General features: G+C 46.3%; 1 protein-coding gene across 2 annotated transcripts in view; it reads right to left on the bottom strand.

The window, feature by feature from the left end:
• MED14 (mediator complex subunit 14) overlaps positions 1-22,634 on the bottom strand; it is an 801,766-nt gene that overhangs the window by 82,368 nt on the left and 696,764 nt on the right. For both annotated transcript variants that reach the window (XM_069204216.1, XM_069204217.1), the window contains one exon: positions 787-1,022. In XM_069204216.1, coding sequence (XP_069060317.1) covers positions 787-1,022 — 236 coding nt within the window. The remainder of the gene's footprint in view (positions 1-786; positions 1,023-22,634) is intronic.

The following is a 22,634-nucleotide window of genomic DNA, read 5'->3' as shown; positions in this document are numbered from 1 at the left end:
GACACACAAATCCGAACCTGACGGCTGAGAGAAAACAATCTAACAAAGGAGTCGATGGCCATGTGCAGTATCACGGAGAAGGAGTCACCCAGTCCTGTCTCTCGGAAAAAACCTTCTTTAAAAAAAAACACAGCTTGCAACTTACCGGACGGAACACTAGGTAGCAGGTGTATGCAGAGCAAGTGTATCTAGTGTCACCAAACACACAGCTATCTCTTCAGTTTAATTTTGTCAACACAGTGCCGTATTTGTAGTTGAAACATACAGCCATCATTTTAAATGGGAGAAGTTCAAAGTGCAGAAAAATGTTCCATATTCTCAACATTTTTGCTGAACATGTTTTGCACTTTACATTTCTCCCATTTAAAAAAAAAAAAGGTTGTATGTTTGTGTTATACATGTAACAGAGCCACATATAGCGAAAGGTCTCCCTGTACAAACACACCGTCTCTCAGTCACAAGTACACATATACCCCATTCAGACGCACACTGATTCAAACATTCCCCAAGGGGCACCCTGTCACTGACACATGGCAGCCCTGTCATAATACCCCATTCAAAGTATTTGTTCAAAGCATGGTATCTGGCTCTATGGACTTTAGACTTAAAGTCAATTAACCTGGGATCGGGGCATCTGGTAATGCATGAGTTGCGTAGCCTTTAGTGGCTCACAATGATTGTCACTGACCAGAAGTAGCTCACAGTATAGAAAAGGTTGGAGATCCCTGGTCTAAAACATAAGCTTTACACAAAAATTGTTAAAGTAACAAATGAAAAAGAACATACCGATTCCTGCTGGATTATCCGTTGGAGATGCCGCCTCATATTAACAGACCCAAGGAATCGCTCCAGAGGAGAGCAAAGGTAGCTGCCAGCTAATGCTGGCACTAACCCAGGTGTGGGTGAGGGCAGCAGAAGAACATGCAAGGCACTATGAGTGAGGATTGTGGGTATGGATGCAGCCCAGGAGCGCTGAGGTAGTTTGCGAGGCGGAGGCATATTAGTAGGCATCACCTGGGAACCTGTGAAAAACAATAATACAGTACTCAATCACTTGACGATACACTTCAGCACATTTTACTAAAAAACTTAAGTGTTCAATGAAAACATGCATTGGTCCATAAGCTCTTTATATCAACTGACATTAGATATTGGTTTTAAATGTCCTACATTTTTTGTCCTTTCCTAGATTATATGATTCCCGAGTAATTTATTCAATTTCCCAGGCATTCTAGAGGATGGATACAGAATAGCCTATTATTCATCCTGTCCAATAATTTTCTCGAGAACAGCAACAGAATAGCCTATCCCTCATCCTGCTCAATATTTTATCACCTTTCTTCATTATAAGTGTTATAAAACTAAAGCTGAAAGACAATGAAAGTGAAAACAAATTCCTCCTTAATAAATAAACCAATGTTAGTTGGGGTATAAAACAGAAAAAAGCTTTGGGGAGTTAGCTCTTTATCTCATTCTTCTCTAAGACTTGATGAAAGGTAAATTTACACTACAGTACTATACTAATGTATGCTTATTGCAAACAAACACTGTGGGGGTCATTCTGACCCTGGCGGTCCATGACCGCCAGGGTCACGAATGACGGAAGCACTGCCAACAGGCTGGCGGTGCTTCAATCGTCATTCTGACCGCGGCGGTACAGCCACGGTCGCCCAGTCGGGTCCGGCGGTTCTCTGCCGGTTTTGCCCCGGCTGGGAGAATCCGCCATGGCAGCGCTGGGGATTCTGACCCCCTTACCGCCAGCCTGTTTCTGGCGGTTTTCACCGCCAGGAAGAGGCTGGCAGTAATGGGTGTCTTGGGGCCCCTGCCCCGGCATGGGCAGTGCAGGGGTCCCCTAACAGGGCCCCAGCCGGCTTTTCAGCGAAAAGCGCGACGGGTGCAACTGCACCCGTCGCACGGCCGCAACACCGCCGGCTCCATTCGGAGCCGGCTCCTGTGTTGCAGCCCTCATTCCCGCTGGGCCGGCGGGCGCTAACATGGTTAGTGCCCGCCGGCCCAGCGGGAATGTCGGAATGGGGGCAGCGCTATTTTGGCCGCGTGGCGGCCAAATGGCGGTTCCCATCTGGCGGGCGGCTACTGCCGCCCGCCAGACTTGGAATGACCCCCTATATGCTATAATATACTTAGAAGGGCACAATGAAATTAAATACTTACATTCCTCTGTTATACTCAGTTTTGCCTTCCCATTGCAGAGTCTCTCTTTGATTTACCTCTTCTGGAGGTTGTGAGCCAAAAAAATGTTTTACATGCTGTCATAGCTCCAGCGGGTGCAACTTATGTCCCATGGTCTCACAACTACCACTGTCAAACCCAAGATAAACAACTAACACACCAGATACCATAGAGAGAAAGTAAAGATGCCAGAAGGAGTACTGCATGGATGTTATGGGAGACAGAACATTAAGCTGTCCCGGAACACAACTAAAAAGATGATTTTGCAACTTAGATTTGTTCAATTGCCAGCAACTGAAAGTTCTCTTACAGCTGTGCACAAGGGTACAATAGCCCCCCCCTCAACAATTAGTGAGTAAAAACTTTGTTTGAGATCTTTAGGCCATACAAATATTTTCCCATCATTTCTCCATGAGGTTGTGAAGACAATATCACAGTATCACAGACAATATGACCTTCTTTGAAAGGACCAGGAGGAGCTATTCTAAACACAGTATGTCCCCTTGCTGTGATGTCAGCATGAAAAAACACAGTGTCCATCACTGACTGATAAGGCCAAGAAAAGGTGCCCCCAACATGGGACTATAATTCATCTGAGTAGTTCCGAAGAGAACTGAAACTGGCTGCTTTAAAATAGCAGCTATGGGATTCTAAAGAGTCTCACCCAAATGTGGCAAAAAGGGCTTATTTTTCCATGTAAAATATCTAGCTTCATCCCTAAAGTAGAGGACGCTCTATTCAGAAGAGCTATGTAAAAACTGTAACATGTTGGAGCCACAGGAACAATCACGTTGACTACACTGTGTTGAGAAAAGTCTAATTTGCTTAGAGAAATAAGTGACTGTGAAGGAAGCTGGCTCTGTATATACTATACAAAAGTAAGCTATAGTGTGTACAGAGTCCTTGGTATCCCCAGAGGCTTTACAGAGGCTAACGTAGATAATACTAATGGCTAATGGTCTCTTTTGTGGTAGTGTGGTCGAGTAGTTAGGCTTATCAGAGGATAGTGCTAGGCATTTGTTATACACACAGTTAAGAAATGAGGCACACACTCAAAGACTAACTTCAGGCCAATGTATATGTATCAAAAAATATACTTGGTTATCTTATTTATAGCACCAAAAGTATCTTTGTTGCAGGTAAGTTCAGTCTCAAGAATGTATTACTTTCAAATATCAAATGCACTTTGTTTAGGATTCACAGGTAACACAGTTTACAGATGAGTAATACTTTTTAATTTTTAAAAATGGACACAATGCAATTTCTAATAGGATGCAATGCAGTCCTGGGGAGGAAAAGTTACAACAAAATATACAGGTGAGTACTTGACTTACGATCCCAGTCTTTGGGGGTTAAGGTGTCCACAGAGCAAAATTTAGGAAGACACCAAGGGTGCACCCACCAGCAACACAGGGCCGGTCGGGTGCAGAGGTCAAAGTTGGTGTTGGGCACCCAATGGAATCCATTGGAGACAGGGGGCACTTAGAAAGAAACAGCTTGCAGGTAAGTACCACCGACTTCAGGGCACAGACATGAGGGGTTTAGATCCGCACCGGTTGAAGGGCTGGGGGGCGCACAGGTCAGCACCAAACACACACCCTCAGTGGCACAGGGGCAGCCGGGTGCAGGATGTAAACACAGCCTTGGGCGCCCAATGCTTTTCAATGGGGGAACCCCGGGGGTCACAAAGATGCTGCAAACTTGGCCTAGGGAGTCCAATGAAGAAAACCAACTGCTGGACAGGTAAGTAGGGAGCCCACTGGACTTTGCTGGACCATCGGTTGAGTTCCCCAAGGCTAGGGGTGCTGTGGATGCTGGGGTACCTTTAGGCATCTGGCAATCTTCACAGGATCCGGTCAGGGGGCTCCTCTGGATTTAGGCTGCAGGTGCCGTCGTGTTGGTTAGAAGGGCTCAAACCCAGTGTAGACTCGAGGTCAGAATTACCTGGGGACCTTCTCTGGACTGGTGGGCCACCTGGACACGGGCCGTAGGCGTTTGGTGCAAAGTAGGCAGGACTTGCAGATCCCGTGTGCTAACACCATCCAAAGAAAAATGGGGGATTCTGCCTGGAGGGATTCACCTCAGCTCTGGGCACCCTAGGGATGGTCACAGCTGGGGTAGACACTTTTCCTGATGTTTACTAATTTTCCTGCCGGATCTGCAGCGAAAAGTGGGTCCTGGTCCTGGGGGGCGGGCATCTCCAATAGCTGGAGTGCCCTGAGGCAGCAAAATAACAGACCAGAGCCTTTGAGGGTCACCGCCAAGTGTTGCTGTTCTTGTAGGGGGACGTGTGAAGCACCTCCACCCACAGCAGGCTTGGTCCCTGACTCCTGAGAGCACAAAGGCTCTCACACCATGGGATCAGAAACTCGTCTGGTAGTGGCAGGCTGGCATAGACCGGTCAGCCATACACTAGAGAGTTGGGTGAATTTCAGGGGGAATATCTAAGATGCCCTCTGTGTGCATTTTACAATAAATCCAACACTGGCATCATTGTGGGTTTATTGAACTGACAAGTTTGAGACCAAACTTTCCAGCATTCAGTGAGGAAATCATGGAGCTGTGGAGTTCGTAATGACAAACTCCCAGCCTATGTACTTCAATATGGCTACACTGCACTTAAAGAGACTAAGAGTGTAGGGGCATATTGCTCATGCAGCTATGCCCTCACCTGGGGTATAGTGCACCCTGCCTAAGGGCTGAAAAGCCTGCTACTGAGGTGACTTACCTATGCCACAGGCAGTGGATGGTGGGCATGGCAACCAGAGAGGGATGCCATGTGGACTTTAACTTTTTCTCCCCACCAACACACACAAGCTGCAATGGCAGTGTGCATGTGTTTGGTGAAGGGGTCCCTTAGAGTAGCATAATACATGCTGCACCACTTAGAGACCCTCCCTGGTCACAGGTCCCTTGGTACCACTCGTACCTTTTACAAGGGTCTTAGCTGTGTGCCAATTGTGGAAGCAATGGTGCAGTTTAGGGAAAGAACATAGGTGCTGGGACCTGGTTAGCAGGATCCCAGCAAACATTCAACCAAGTTAGCATTAAATATCAGCCAAAAAGTGGGACTGGGGAGAGGTAGACAGTGGGGGAGAATAGGAGTGGTGGGGGAATTTATGGGGGCAGGGTTACCATGCCAAAAGGGACATTTTCCTACAGACTGTAACTGAATATGACCAATATCGAACTAATCCTGCAGTAAACTTAAACATCTCAGGAAAGAAGAGCTTATCCTGCAAAAATGTCAGTAATTCTAGTGCATCAACTAAAACACATATTTGTTAGAGCTTTAGCCATTTGACTGGAAAAGGAATTTATAAGGAAAAACAATTATGCATTAGGTCACATTGTCAAGCAATTGTTGAGAAATACCTTTAAGATGACATGCCACAAACTGTTTTTTTTCATTCCTGGACTTGCACACTCAAGTCTTGGATTGCTTTATCTTACAAATATCGATTCAGTATAAAGCTGCCTAGTCTAAGGAAATTGATACCCCGTACAGCAATGTCAAAGCATATCTGAGCAAGAAATGAACTGTTGTCAGACTTCAGAATTTCTGGCTCAGACCTCCTCTTCAGCATCCAAGATGAGTACTTGGTGTTGTCAGAGCAGACAACAGTAGAACCACAAAAGGGGCTAACTGACCCATTCAATTTCTACATGGCACCATACCAGCTCCCCGATACCAGATCCATGGTCCTCAATATAACCCTCTGCTTTGAAGTCACAAGTTCTGATGTAATGTACACAAGGTCACAAGGAATTAACCTATGAGGCAGTGAAAAACTCTACTGAAATGGCAGTCAGAGCTAAGGAACTAGTATGATGCAGGCTGAAGAGACTGCAAGAAAAGGTGTGGTGGAGTTGAAGAAGCTCAAGAGAAACTGCTTCATTGTCTTCGGGGCAGCCTCAGCTATCATGCAAATGTCTGCACTATGGGCACCAGAACAGACTTAATGGAACAATTAAAATGAACTGTGGAATCATTAGAACCATGGTGTATTTTTAAGCTCATAGTGTGTCAGTCAATGAGGTTTTACAGAGCTGTGCCTTAACTCTACAGCTGAGCTACAGTCCAGGTACACTGTGAGCTAGAGACACTTTTGGTGGCTTTAAGAAATACATAATTGCTAGGATCTCACCCTCAAGTGACTGAAATGATAGAATATGGTACTGCTGGCACCACAGCTAGGTTCTCCACACCATTAGACTGAGGACTGAGACTCATCAAGCTAGTGTAGTGATCGCAGCTTTGGTTCCAGTGGAGTGAGCAGTAAACCCTGAGGAGATTGCTGCTTGGTCACTCTGTAGCAGACTTTAATACAGATGACAATCCACCTGGAGATGGTTCTCTTGTGTATTGCTTTTTCTTTCTTTGCGCACACACAAATCCAATAAAGAGTTGATCGTCCATTCCTAATCCTCTGGTACGAACAACGTAGAACAACAATGCTCTACTTGGATCCAGGTTGTGGGGTATCTCCTCTTCCTTGGTAGAATAGGGGAGGGGTGAATAAAGTAGGAAGTGTGATGTTTTGGTCGATGTGAAAAGGTGTGACCACCTGGATTAAGAAGGAGGCACGGGTCCCAAGGACCTACTTGCCTGCAAAAAAAAGGTAATACATGCGGCGTTGACAGAAAGTATCTGCAATTAGCTAACCATATTCCTAGCTGTTATGGCCACATGAAAGGCTGTTTTGATGACAGGCAGTCTCATATAGAGCTGTGCATGGGCTTAAAGATTAAACATATTGAAAAGTGAGAACTAAATTACATTCTATAGGGGCATAATGAAAGTGAAGGGGGAAACAAGTACAGCAACCCCTTCAGGAAATGACAACAGGTGACTTAAACTGGTAAGGTTGATCCAGCAACTGCAAGAAAGCTGAGATGGCTGAAGGATACCCTTAAACTACGACCAAAGCAAGGCCTTGATGGGCGAAAGATAAGGCAAAAAAAGGACTTCAGACAAGGGTGCAGATAGTGGATAAATAGACTTGGCAGAACACCATGCTACAAAATGTGTCTCCTCAGCAGGTGCATACAGTCTTCGCTGAGGGACACCTGGCTGCCAGAATGACATCACACAGTTCTGGAGGGAGGCCAAAGACTCAACTCTCGGTGCTCACTCTCTACACATGTAGATGAAGAGTGTGCAAAGGTCAGGTGTAGGACCTTTCCCTTTTGCTGCAACAGGAGATCCTCGTGAAGAGGCAGCCCGATCGGAGGACAAATGCTCATGCTCAGGAGTTTGGGATACCAGACTCTCCATGTCCAATCTGGAGCCACCAAGATGATTTGGGCCTGGGCATTTCTGTTCTTCTTGAGAACTGGGGGTAGAAGTGGTATTGGCGAAAAGATGCACTGGAGTCCTGAGTTTCACTCGAAATGAAATGCTTCTCTGAGCGAAAGCTGACTTGGAAATCCCAGCACACAGAAGTGCTGACAGTGCCCTTTCTCAGCAAGGGCAAATACATCTAACTAAGGGTCCCCCCAATCTCCGAAGAGACCTTGCACCACCTCTGGATGGTGATGCCATTTGTGACCCATGAGGCTTTGATGGCTGAGTTCATCCGCTCTGGTGTTCAGAGCCCACCAGATGTTGAACCACCAGGAAAATGCCTGATGTTCCAGCCATATCCAGAAATGCATGGCCTATTGACACAGGGTCCACAACCTCACCTCACCCTGCTTGTTGCAATATCACATGGTGATGGTATCATCTGTGAACACTTGAACCACCCTTCCCTTGATGAAAGGAAGAAAGGCTTTCAATGTCAGACGAACTGCTCTCAGGTCCAATAGGTTTATATGGAGCCGAGATGCCACCGGAGACCACAGATCTCTGATCTCCACCTCTCTCAGTTGTCCACCCCAACCCAGAAGTAAAGCATTTGTCATCACTGAGAGCTCTGAATGAGGACGGGAGAGGGGTATGCTGCTGACCCAATCGTGGTTCATTAGCTACCACTGTAGAACTTTTGCAGTTCCTTCTGATATCTGGACCAGGTTGGAGAGATTACCCTGATGCTGCACCTACTAGGACTTCTTATCCTACTGCAAAGCCTGCATATGGCAACAGGAATGGTGCCCCAGAATGATGCAGAATGCCATGAGACCCAGCAGCCTCATTGTCAGTCTCATCGAAATCCAGGACAGATGCTGAAAATCAGAATCATAGCCCGAATATCCTGGACTCGCCATTCCAGAAGACAGGCCCAAAACGGCACTGTATCCAGAACAGTTTTCATGAAAGATAGAGTTTTGGAGGGTGCCAGGTGTGACTTCAGCACATTGATAGTTAACCCCAGAGAATGTAGGTGGTCTGTCGTAGTTTGAAGATGGAAGACAACTGCATGGGGCAAGCCTGCCTTCAACAGCCAATCACCGAGGTAGGGAAGTCTGGGAACCTGACCTCCGCAGATGTGATGCAACCACCAGCATCACCTTGGTGAACACTCGAGGGGCATTGTTAAGGTCAAGGGGAAGCACAGTGAATTGATAATGCTCCTGGCCCAGAGTGAGCATCCTGAAATTCTCCTTTTTCAAGAAATAATTGATATCGAACAGATCTTGGATAGGACGAAGGCCTCCATCCTTGGGCACCAGAAATTAGCAGGAATAGCATACACAACCTACTTCTGATGCTGGCACCCTCTGTATGGCTCGTTTGGCCAGAAGGGCCAGTACAAGAGCACAAAGTGGTCCTCTGTCAGCCAATCGGGGGAAAGTGGAAGTGGCGTAGAGGTTGGGGTCTGCTGGAAAGGGAGCGCACAACCCTGTTCGACAATCTGAAGCACCCATTTGTCTGAAGTGATCTCCAACCACTGGGGAAGACTGTGCTAGATTCTGACCAACCAACCGGATGGCTATGCTGGGTCGAAGGCATATTACAGAGGCTTTGTCTGTGTGGCTGCGAGGAGAGCAGATTGGGCGGACCTCTGGTTTTGGACCCCACGAGATTTGTGGGAGCCACGTCCGCAGCTAAGAATGGACTGAGTTTGTTGGCTCTGGTGGCCGAGGGGAAATGGCTGTGGGTGATTTTCTCTGCCATATCCACAGAAAGGGCGGAATTCGGCTGTTGTGAGCCCCAGTGGCCTGGGAGTGGCTCTACTTTCTTGAATCTTTCCAGGGCCAAACCTGCCTTATTGCCAAAGAGGTGAGTCCTATCTAAGTGCACATCCACAGGATATGCTTGGTCATCTCCTGAGAAACCAGTATTCCTCAACCAGGCGTGATGTCTGAAGGCCACTGTCGAAGCAATGGCTCTGCCCAGTGAGTAGGTCACATCCAAACCACATCTGATCCTGAACTTCGCTTCATCTCTTCCATCAGCAATAGATTGGGAAAGTATGGCTTGGGCCCTCCGCTCCGACAACATAGGCAGCACTTGCACAACTGTATCCCATGCAGTATGGAAATGACGATCCAATAAACATGTAGTCTTCACTGACCACAATGCAAGGCTGATAGGAGAAAATATCCTCTTTTCAAAGGTATCCAGCTTCTTGGATTACCTTTCCAGTAGCGTGGTAGGGAACTCGCTGGGATTATTTTTGGAGCTGAAGGGGACACCCCAGGCTAAAGCACCTCCGTTAAGACGTTGGTCATGACCTGTACCATGGGCAGCATCTGGTCCAGCATCTGATTCACCTTCCAGACCACCACTGCAAATGAAGCTACTTCCTGAAGCCAGTGTGGGGGGGGAAAGAGGAGGCCAATGTCTAGTGAGGTGTCCAGACCACTGGCGCCAGTTCCTTATACCAGCTGTCGTTGGTCCTGGACTCTATAAGGGAGTCACAATAACTACAGGGATACTTAGATCCCCTCTACTCCTGTTCCACATAGGGCCCTTCAGGAAAATAGGGCTCCAGTTCCAATTCAGGCCCTCTGGGCCTTGTTGCCACAAACGTCACGTTTCCCCGGTCTGGATCCATATCGGAGTCGGGAATCATGATGGGTTCAATGCCGCGGATGGGTGTCGGCAGTGCCAGGAACAGAGCACTGGAACTGTCTTTTGAGGAGGTCGCAAAGTTGCAGCAGGGGGTGATCTTGATGTACTGATGTCCGAATTGTGCTGATGGTGAACCCGCCAGCCAAAACCCAGTAGGAGCCCCTTCTGAATACATGGGCCCTTAAGGTTCTCCAGAGGGGTTCAACCACCCGAAAATTATGTTTATGGACTATTAATTCACAATGTTGGGCGACCTAGTCCGTTGAATAGGAGTAGCGGAGAGCTGCTTCTTCTTGTAGTTTCCTCTTATGAGACTTTAATGAAGAATTAAGATTGCAATGCTGACTGGTGTGAGTGACTCCTAGTGAGATCCCAGGATCTCCCTTGCTAATGGAACCTGTAGTGGTGCAAAGTCACGTGACAAGTTGCTAGAAGCTTCATAGCCCACTCAAGGATTGCTTTCAGATTCACAGTCCTGCAATCCAGGCAGGCCTTGAAATGGGGGGGGCTGTCACAGACATTTGCCTGTGATGGGGCACCACAAGGTTTGAACCAATTGGTTTCTTGGGGGACATTATCCAATAACGTGATGGACGAACCAAAAGGCACAATGGTCAATGGAATTTAACAAAACAGTTGAAAACGTCAGTCAAAAAAGTAATTACGGTGAGTTCAATGGGGATCCGTGCTTATGACATGGAAAAGGACATGAGGTCAGCGAGCTGGGGTGTTGCCTATAAAGGCACGATGGACTTCACTTCTGGCACAGACGACAACACCATGTAGAGCTGAACAATGCCACCTGGCGGTGCACAAGGGGACTGCCCAAAAAAATTCCAGATCCAGTCTGATGCCTGGGAAATATACTAAAATAAGGAATCAGCAGCCAGAAATCTCTATCAGACATCACCTTTTTTCTAAAATTATAGCAGCAAACAAATTAATACTCTAAACACTGCTCTGTGTGTTCCTGCTTACAGGCAACTAGGCATGGAAAAAACAAGTCCTTACCAGTACACTGTAGTTCTCCAGTATCATAGATTCACATGCTTGAATCCGAATAGCAAGCAGTTATCACTATGACAGCATTTTTATTAGGAGGAGGTGGGAAGTACATTAAACGTACCCATTAAAAATATATATGTATAACTATACTGTTCATTGATAGGGCACATATTATTCCTGGAGGCCCATAAGCCTGATCTGACTTTCTAAACATTTTAGTTCTATCCAGCTAGAACTTGAGGCAGTGCTTCACGTCTAGAGTATGAAGTGCTTTTCCGTTGCATTGGATGAATTGTAGAAAAAAGTTTTTAGAATAATAGGTTCATTATTATGAAAGTCTGATCGGACGTTTTGAACAAATTGAGGATTTGTACTCAATGTAACACTGACCTCTTTGAACTGCAAGTATGATTGCTTTATCATGAAAGCTTGAATTTCACGAATCCTTCTAGCAGAAGTCAAAAACAGTAACAAAGTCATTTATCAGAGATATTTGAGGTATGATTTATGAATGGGTTCTGGTTGCATTATCCCCTACTTTCTGGCAGTTTTTTTTTGCAACTTTGACTGAAGTGCACTGGGTTCCTGCTAACCAGTTCCCCAGTGCCACTGTTCCTTCCCCAAAACAAGTGACCTGGTCACTTGATCCCCAAGTGGTCAGGCCCTTTAGCACTTCTGTAAGTCCCTAGTAAATGGTATCCCTGGTACCTAGGGCATAGATACTGAGGAGGGTCCCTTAGCAGCCGTGTGCCACTTTATGGAACCAGGCACCAATCTCATGCAGAATGCCATTGCAGGCTGCGTGACAACGGGTTCCCTAAAATTGAAAACACAACATGGCGCACAGCCTGTGATGTCCCCTAAACACTGCATGTAATATTTTTAAGTCACACCTACAGCAGGCCTTACAGCCCTAAGGCACTGTGCATTTTATTACATGTGTAGACATATCTGCAACAGCAGTTATGCCCCTACTATGTCTTTGTTGATTCTTAGACATAGTAAGTGAACAGAAAAGCCATTTTAAGTACATGTGCTGGACACTAGTCAATACGAGTTTCCCAGCTACATGATGGCTTCACTGAAAATCTGGATGTTTGGTGTCAAACATCTTGTATTAATAAACTCTCACTGATTCCAGTCATGTATTTTTAATACATGCAACCAGAGGGCACCTCAAAGGTGTCCCCTGAAAACCTACGAACTGCTGGTGAGCTCACTGACTAGTTCTAAGAGTCTGCCACCAACAGATGAGAATCTGACCCCTAAGGGGGGGGGGTCTCTGGAGGTCAAAAGACAAAGCCTGCTCTGGGAGAGGTGTTTATACACCCCTCCCAACAGGCCAACCAGCAAATCTGCATTCCAAGGCATTTGGTATGCACATCTAGCCTTCCTCTGAGGAAGATGCCAAACCCTCTGCCCCCAGGACCATCTGACACTTGGGCAGGCTGGAAAATTACCTATGCAGGGGCGTGTTGCATTTCCAGACCGGATACACCCTAGGATGACTGGCCTGAAATGAACACAGCCCCAGGAATTCCACCATCCTGTGTGTGGTGGAATTTAGGAACTCTGGACAGGGTGATGACCACCTGGGGGTGCTGTGACCCCAAGGCTAAGTAGCCCATTGGCTACTACCCTTCACTACCGTTAATGCCCCCTAAATTGAGTATTTAGGGGACACCCTGTTACCAGGACCTCAGATCTTCGGTGGACACAAAAGAAGGAGTGGACAAGAAGCCTACCCACCTGAGAACCGAGCAGCACAACTGACTTGGAGCCAACCCTGCCAGCCTGCCTGCCTGCCTGCTGCACCCAACCTTCAGGGAGCAACTGACCTGTCCTAGCGCTGCAGCCTCCAAGAAACCAGGAAGGCTGCTAGCGCTTCGCAAATCAGCAACAATATTTCCTATGGAGCAGAAGAGCTCCTTCCCTGCATCTGCAGGAACTCAAAGAAAAAACTGTGACAACTGGGATCATCAAAGACCTGACGCTGGACAGCACCACTGCAACGAGCCGCTAGCCCAAGCTGAAGTGGGCCAATGGAGCCAGCATGGTTTCCAGGCCCTCCAGAGATGAAGCCTGCCCCGAGCTTGCACTCTGTGGACTTTGTGAAGGCGCCTAAAGCCTGTGTCTGCAGACTCCCCGCAACTGCAATTGGCCTGAAGACAAAGACCCAAAACCTCAGGACATCTCTGCACCCGTCCACTCCAGACCAAGGAGAAGATGAACAAGGTTGTCACTGTGTCTCCCAGCCTCGTGAGACCTGAGCCCACTTGTTGGCTTGGTCAGACTGGACCCCCAGTCCATACCTACAGACTGTTTATATGGGCCTCCGTGCAACCACGAGTGGCTCCAGCACCAGACCCGATGCCAGAAGACATCACTGCACCTAAGCCCCACAGTCCGAGGAGAAGTGGACTAACGGTGTCCCCACGTGTCTGAGGACGTCAGGGGTTGAGCCCCCTGTGAATTCTCCCAGACTGACCTTCCAGTCCTAGCTTGCAGCATGTTCTCGACCTGAATATTTCCTGTTGAAGTGAATGGGACACCTGACAACGTAACACATCACTGCAACCGGAATCCCCTGAGCCTCCAGAAGCGACTCGTTGGTGTGGCCTTGGACCCTGCCCATATGCACCTCAAGTCTGGGGGAACAGTCCTGTAAGTCTCTGTGAAGTGTCCAAATGCAGTACATGTTTTTTCCCCATTGAATAACATTACCGCACCCAAGTGTCGACTTTTAAAAACTGTAAAAAGCTGCATCTCAAAAAAATACTCGCTGGTTCCGGTGAACCTGGTAACAAAAGTCATATAAAAGTATGTGTTATTTTAAATTGGTGTCAGATTTCTTTATTGAGTATGTGTCTCACTTACTCTTATGAGTGTGCCTTACATGCATAGTTCTACCCTCTGATATGCCTAACTGCTAGACCACACTACCCAAAAAGAGAGCATCTGGAATGTCATCTGTGCCTCTGTGAGATCTTAGAGGATTGCTTGGAGTCTTTGTACAGTGTACCTCATTTTGGAACAGAGCTAACTTAATACAAATGGGCTCCTCTGCTGTGAGAGGACCATATTTAGCTGCAAAGAGATGGATGGTTTCCTAATTGGAGGACAGGTCCTTAACAGACCCTTGAAGAACTTCATCACTAGTCCATTGGACCATAGTGACAATTTTCTTAAGGTCCTTCAAAAGAACAACATTGCCCTTGGTGTATTTTAATGGAACTGTGAGAGACCTGAACTGGACAGATGTAATAAATATGTCTAGAGTAGCTTATGAGGAGATGTAAGCAAGTCCATTTGGCCTTGTAATTCGCATTTGTTATCTCAGCCCTTGCATTAGCTACAATCTTCTGAAATATCAAAATGGATAAATTATTTGTATTCAGGAGCCAGGCTGCAAACTTTAAAAAACTCTCTGTAGGATAAACAGCCTGGCCATTGCTCAATGTCAATAGATTTTGTGCTGGTCTGAACAGAATATGTTCTCATTCTGACAGGAGAAGTAGATCTCTGTACCAATATTGCCTAGCCAAGCTCGAACTATAAGAATGATGATACATGGTTCTCCTTCCATCTTTTTTAACAATCTAGGAATCAGGAGAAGGGGAAAAAAATGTGTAGGCAAATATTTCCATCTAGGCTATTTGGAATGCATTTCCCTGTGACACTATCTGAGGGTATCTCCTGGCGCAGACGGGCCACTAGCGATTGAGATGAGTCACAAACAAGTTTAGACCTGGACTTCCTCAGGTCTGAAAACAACAAGCTAAACTTGGTCTAGTTCCCATTTGTGGCAGTGCGTGGTTGCTCTGCTTAGCAAGTCTGCCCACTTATTGTTCACCCGGGGAATATGTTCCACTTTCAATGTTGTCTGATGTTGTAGAACCACTCCCATATCTTCTGTGCTGGGTTTCTATAGATAAAAAAAATGTGACCTTGTGCACCTGGCTTGTTCAGATAAAAAATTGTGCAAAAACAAGTACTGATTAACTCTTTATCCCTGGGAGAAAGTACTGAAGCACCAGGAAAACTGCTCTCAGCTCCAACAGTTTTACATGGAACCTGGATTTCTGAAGTGACCATTTCCCAAGTATGTCCAACTACTGTAAATGAACCTCTCCCACACACACACCCCAAATGCAGCCAGGGGTTCGTCTGTAGTCATTATGAATTTGAGAGGTTTAGACCGGAGGGCATATTGTATCTGCTTGTCCACCAAAGCATGGTGATTCTCATTCTGGAAGTGATCTGAATGATACCATTAAAAGATCCTTGTCTTTGGGCTAACTGCTTGTCTATTTCTTCCTGAAACTGTCTCATGTGGAGCCGTCAGTTAGGACATCATTCCCAGGAATTACTTGAACACTCAAACAGAAACTGACTTTCTTTCCAAAGGAAATGCAGTCAACTTGAATTTCTTCTGTATCCTCTCTTCCACAAGGATTGCTTTGCATGCAATGGTGTCTGAATTGCCCCTAGAAACGTTGTCTTCCTGCTGGGTTGACAGTTAAGATTTCTGTATGTTTAAAGTTAAACATCAATTTCTGAGCAACTGTGGCCTGCCTTTATGGAGTTTTTAACTGTAAAAAGTACAGGACCTTTCAGAAGCCAGTCGTCCAGGCATGGAAATAACCGATGACAGTTTCTGCTTGGATAAGTCACAAAGGTACACATGAATTTCATGAAAATATGTGGAGCAAATTTGAAGCCTTAGGGTAGAACCTTGAATTAGCTACGGCAAACGGGCACCTCTAACCTTAAGAAATTTGATGTTTTGGATGGAATGGAATATGTAAACAAGCATCCTAGGGATCCAATAATATCATGAAATCTCCCTTGTTCAGTAAACAGAGAATTTCTTGCAGTGTAACCATCAAAAAGGATTGCTTTTACAAGAATTTACTTAGCTGTGAACATATAATACCTGCCTCCACTGTCCTGACTTTTTCTTGATCAAAATAAAAACTCTGAATAGAAAACACTGTTTTGTTGAACGTGGGGGACCGCCTGGATGTCTTCTTTTCAGAGAAGTAAAAGAATCTCCAATACTAAAACACAAAGATGTTAAGGTGACCGCTTTTGAAGTAGTTTTTGAGGAGGCTTCTGACTGTATTCAAAAGTGTGGCCATGATGAAAAATATCTAGCACTTATTGATCTATTGAGATAGATCTTCAGCTGTTTAGGTTATTGTTTAAGTAATCTGAAAGCCTCTGACCAGTGCTGAACAGGTGTCACTGACATCTGGAGATGTCCTGCCCTCTCTAACTGTGTAGGCCTTTTACTTGGAGGTTGTCTCGACTAAGCCACATGGTGTGGCTATTTATACGGCTGCTGTGTGTATTGTTGTTGACATTGTTGATGTTGTGAGTATGGCTGATGTTGATACTTCTGGTAAATTACCTTGAGATGAAAACAACCCATGACCTCTTGCGCCTCGAAAGGGCTGAAATCAACGCTGCTGCAGAATACCCAGGATCTTGCAGTCTATGTGTCTGATTTTATCAATTGAAGGGCATTGTCTACATGTTTACCAACAAAAGCCTTGCCATCATAGGGTATATCCAAAATGTTTGCTTGGACCTCAGGTCTAAATGTAATTCCCCTCATCCCACCCTGTACTCTTAGGACTGCTGCTCCGACAGGCTGATGGAAACCTGCAGTAGCTCCATCCACAGCTGTGACTATGATCTCAGCAGATTTTCTGTCACCCTGCTGGATTTTTGCTCTTACCGTGAATTTTTTGATTAGGAAAATATGAAAGATAGGCTCAGAGATCTGACCACATTTGCTTATCATATCTCCCCAATATAACCAGGTCACTGGATGCCTGGCTATTGCAGAAGACCACTTGCTTATATTGTCTCGGTCTGGTTGTGCTCAGCAAGGACAGGGTGGGTTCTTAGAAATTCTTTAGGCAGCCCGAATAACAACCAAATTTGGTCTTGGGTTTCTTCTGAGGCACGTCTGTGCACTATTTGGGGCTTTATCATTTTTGTTCAAATGAGGGACAACACCAATCATCCTTGCTTCATCCACTTTAAATCCTCCAGCAATGGGTATGGATCTGACCTACTTGCAAGCTAGTTCTTAAAAAAACAGTCCATCAGTTTACCCCGGATAGGGAGGCCAAGCCACTTGCAACTCTCTCCACAAGAGCATGGACTCCTCCTATGTCATCTGGGGTTAACTAGCCACCAGTGGAAGTGGTGGTGCTGACATTGGTGCTATTCAGTTCATCAGAACCTGCATCCATAGGAGGGTCCTGAGTGATCTCACCCTCTTCCGGTCCTATGTTATTAGTATGATCGTCATGTATGGTGTTTGGCACTTCAGCAAGAACTATGGTAAAGTGTGAACCATTCTAGGAAAGGTGGTGACACTATGGTTTTTTGGAGTGGGTGCTGCGTGGACAGTTTTTGGCAGAGTTTCCAAAATCTCTTAGAATAATCCGCCAACATCCGCTATAATTTCGTTACCTGCATCATCTGCTCTTGATATTGTTCTTGATCATTATAACCTTCATATTCATACTTATCTGGAAAAGTCTCAATAGGTCGGGGCTTTTCATATCCCTCTCAGAAGGGAAAATCCCCCTCTATGTATGGGCTGTCCTCCTCACCCAGGGCCTGGCTCTTTACATTTAGATGACTGGGACTGCATGCAGATCCGAAAGGACCACCATCTTTTGATTCCTCGAAATCCAAGAAGTGAGCGGGTGTCTAAGGCGAGACTTTCAAGGAGAAGATGTGGTAAGGAATAATAACAATCGGAATCTCCGTCTCAGTAATCAGCATTACTTCTTTCTCCATCGATGAGTCAGTCGGTGATGACATCGACAGATGTTTTTGATGTATGAAAAACATTACAGGATCCTTTGAAGGTCTTGATGTTTGAGCCATCAACAAATTTCATTGTCAACTGTTTCCTCACTGATGATATATGTAGGAAAGTGCCTCTTTGACATGGTCACCCCCCACTTTTTGCCTGTTTTCTGGTGCAATTTTGACTGCAAGTGCACTGGGTCTCTGCTAAACAGGTTCCCAGTGCCATATCTTGTTCCCTAAAACTGCACAGTTGTTTTTCCCAATTGGTAAACCTTTAGCTACCCCCATAAGTCCCTAGTAAATGGTACCTCTGGTACCTAGGGTATGGGGCACAGAGTGTGCCACCCTCAGAGACCCCCACCCCCAACAGAGTGTACACAGTACTGCTTTTGCAGGTTGTGTGTCTTGGCGCATTAGTTAAAATGAAAACATGACATGGCACACAACCTTATGCCCTGTCCCTTTTGCACTTCATGCAATATAGGTACCTCACCCCTCTAGCAGGTCTTCCAGCCCTAAAGGCAGGGAGCATTATATTGCACGTGAGGGCATACCTGCATGAGCAGATACGCCCCTGCTATGTCTATGTTGATTCTCAGACATAGTAAGTGAACTGTGAAGACCTTTTAAGTACATGTGCTGGACACTGGTCAATACAAGTTCTCCAGCTACATGATGGCTTCACTGACCATCAGAATATTTGGTAACAAACATCCTGTATTAACAAACCCTCAATTAATCTAGTGATGGATTTATTCATACATGCACCCAGAGGGTACCTTAGAGGTGCCCCTTGAAAACCTACCAACTCCTAGTGTGGGCACTGACTGGTCAAAACCGAAAGAGTTCTGGCCCCATGAGGTGAAAGCCAATGCTCTTGAGGGCTCAGAACAAAGGCCTGCTCTGGGCAGAGGTGTGACCTCCTCTCCCAGACAGGATGGGCATTCCAGGGCGAGGGAGCTTCAAAGGTCTTGGGACCTTTGAAGTGCAACCCAGGCATCTCCAAATGGTGGAGGAGGCGGACCCCCCCCCCAGTTCCTGACCTCCCTTTTGGTGGCAGGACTGGCGGGGAAAAATAGGTAAGTTAGAAGGAGTGCCCACTTCATGCCAGTCCTACCAATAAGGTGGACGAGCGGAAGAGGACACTACTTTTTTAATTACCCCATCCTGCATGGAAGGAAGTAGGCCATTAGGGTTAGGGCTATGCCACTTCCCAAAGGAAGCGGTCATGGGAAGGGTGTAGTCACCCTAACGGTGATTAGCCCATTGGTTACCAGCTTGCACTCCCTGTAGTGCCCCTAATTTCAATACTTATGTGACATCCCTGAGTCCTAGAACTCAGATTCCTGATGACCTAAGAAGAGCCGGACAAAACAGAAGTCGCCCTGCAGAGAAGACTCAAGACACTAAATGACTTGGCTCCTGCCCTAGCCGCCTGTCTGCAGCATTCAAAGAAATATGCGCCCAGAAGATGACATTTTCTGCAGCCCAGTGACCTCCGAAGCCTTGGGAGGACTGCCTGCCTTTGATAAAGACCAAGACCTTTAATGGACAGCTGACCTACCCGGAAGAAACCATCTCTAAATAAGAAGGCTGCACAAGGAACTGCAAAACTGGTGCCTGGAACCACCTCTGCACCCGACGCCCCCTGCTTGAGTCGCAGTGGCCACCTGTCCAGTGAAGGTTCCCCAGCACTTCTGACCAAAGGTTCACTGTGGGATGACCCCTGCTGGACTCCATCGCGATGTCTGCAGCCTAAATCCGATGACTCCCCCTGACAGTGACCTGCCTGGTAATCTGTTTCCAATTCCAAAAGAAACTCCTGTGCCTGGAGCCCCTAGGCCTTGTGGAGCTGGACAGTCACAGTCAGTGTTCCTTCGACCACTGGCATCTCAACTTACCTAGGCAGCTGTGGATTGACCTCTCCTGGCCTCCTGGCCAGAGCCTGCAGTCCGTTTCCGAAAGTAATCTCCTCCTTTGAATAACTCTGGGAGCCTGATGCTGTGTTGGCACTCTGCCTACCTAGCCGTTCCTGTACTGCTGGCTGCTGACGGTGTACGTTTGGTGCTGCCTTTTGGCCCTGCGTGTACTTACCTCAACTCAAGGAAATCATCCCTTGACCCCGCTTTGCTTCCCTGTAAGCAGTGCTTCAGCTGATACCCCCTGTCTCCAATGGATAGCATTGGGCGCCTGTTGCTGTGTTGGCACTCTGCACCCGGCTACCGCTGAGTTTGTACGTTTGGTACGGTCTTGTGCCCCCACCGTACTTGCCTCAACCCCAGGAGACTACCCTCTGACAGTGCCAGTACTTACTTGGGAGCAGCGCGTATTCATCCCCCCCAGCCTCCATTGATTAACATTGGGCACCAACTCCAACTTTGACCTCTGCACCCAGCCACCCCTATGTCATTGTGGGTGCCTTCTTGGTACCATCCTGAACCTTGCCCGGTGCTAAACTAAAACCCTGAAGACTGAGATTGTAAGTTGTGTACTTACCTGTGAAACAGCATTCTTGTTTTCCTCCCATAGGTTAACACTGAAGGCTCTGAAAATTGTACCTTGTCGATTTTTGAAACAGCGAAGTATTTTTAATTTAAAAACTGCTTACCTTATAATGACGTTCTTTGGTTCAAAATATATATAAAAACAACAGTCATTTTTCTAAATTGGTCTAGTATTTATTCTTTGAGTGAGTGTCTCATTTATTGCCTCTGTGAGTACAACAAATACTTTACACCATTCCTTGATAAGCCTAACTGCTCACCCACAGTATCACAAAAAAAGCACTAGACCTAACTATTTCTGTTTCTGCAAGCCTTTGGGGATACACTGGACTCCTGCACATTGTACTTCATTTTAGTGCACTATATAGAGAGCCAGCTTATTACAATGTGTCCACCAACGGTGTTGTAGAGGCCATCAACAATGTTGATGTCTATGCTGTTGTATTTATTACCGTGATGATGTTGCCATGGAAGGGGTCAACAGAGGTGTTGTTAATGGTTTCTTTGTCAATGAAGTGTTCATCAACACATTCTTACCCCTAGAAGTTGTTTTTAGCAAAGGTGTCTAAGGCTCCGACCTGAATCCTTCTGATATTGGTGAGGTAGTTCAGGGTTTTTACCCTCTAATCTCTCCCTCTTTGAAGCATGACTTATCTGAAGGTGTTTCTTCGTAATCCTTTAGATTTTATTTCAGGGCTCCTGAGAGGAATCTCTTTCCTTTGGCTGTTTCCTTTTATAAGGTGCCTTGTGAGGCGAGGATGTTCCCTCCCCTTCATCTCCTGATGATGTATGCTCCTTTGACTTTTTCTTCTGTAGCCCGTAGCAGACCTTGCTACAAAGGTTTTGCAGATCTTGCAATCGTTAGGTGTATGATGCGGACGAAGGCAGTACAGGTATTCCTTGAGGGGGTCCTCAGAACATAACATGAGCTTACCACAAGATCCACAAGGTCTGAAAATACCTTTCTTGTTAGCACACACTGACCTATTTCTGTAAGAATTATCCCAGTGGATGGTATTCTGGGGATGTATTCAAACAAACTTGAAGTAAGGTCAGTACATGATCAAAATCGGCTAAAATTAAAAAAACTAGGCACAGCTCAGGGAGACTCCCTTCTCACATGCGGTATGGTTGCCGTTGAGGGGACACGTGCCTCAGAAGTTGATTTCTGATTGGCTGAAGTTTGGCTCTTATCAAGAAGATGTGAATTGGTTAGCAAAGTCGCTAGTTTAAACTACGCTGTGCAATGCTTTTCTATGTACTGCTCGTTATAATGACTGTGGGATTCACTCCTCAGTGATGGGGAAGATTCAAGCAGGTGAATTTATGAAAGTTTCAGTATTGGAGACAAAGGGAAATGAAGGAGGTTTGTGAGGTGGTGCTATTGATATACCTAGATTTGTTCATATGTGATCAGCAGTGCGCTGTGTGACACCTTGGCACATAAGTACCCCATAAGTACTGTGACTACATGAACAAAGATTTTTGGTAGTGACGGGACACCCCCCACCTGCAAACACTATGGCCCTCATTTTGACTTCAGCGGTCTTTTACACAGACCGCTGAAGCCGCAAGTGGCAGAGATCTGCCATATTATGAGTACTGAAGGATTCCCGCCACTGTTTGGGCGGAAATCCTTCAGAAATCGTGCTGACGGTCGGCAGCGCAGAGGCGCTTCCACCGCTGTCACGCCACGCCATGTCAAAAGGACTCTGCATGCCATATTACGAGAAGTAATACGGCATGGCGGTCTCCTGATAGCGGGGCTCTGCCAGCGGTGGAAGTGCCGGGTCTCGTTCCCTGCTGGACGACCTCCTCACTGGACAAGATAAGTCAATCGTCCGACAGGGAAGGGGGGTGGTAAGTGTTGTGTGTGAGTAGCTGTATGTCTGCGTGTATGTCTGCGTGTGTGTAGGTGTGTGTGTATGCGTGTGTGAATGTAAGTGTGATTGCTAAAGTGAGTGCGTGTTGGAATGATTGTGTGAATGCATGTTTGAATGTTTGCGTGAATGCATGTCGGTGCGAGTGAATGAGTGCATGTATGTGTGTTGGTGAATGAGTATGTAAGAGTTGGTGTATGCGTGTGGTGACACGGAAGGGGGGAGGAGGGTGCTGTCACAGATGCGTGGTTCAAGGGG

This window comes from Pleurodeles waltl, chromosome 8, assembly GCF_031143425.1.
Source record: "Pleurodeles waltl isolate 20211129_DDA chromosome 8, aPleWal1.hap1.20221129, whole genome shotgun sequence".
In the NCBI taxonomy this organism is placed as follows: Eukaryota; Metazoa; Chordata; class Amphibia; order Caudata; family Salamandridae; genus Pleurodeles; species Pleurodeles waltl.
This window is presented reverse-complemented; position numbering and strand designations above follow the sequence as displayed.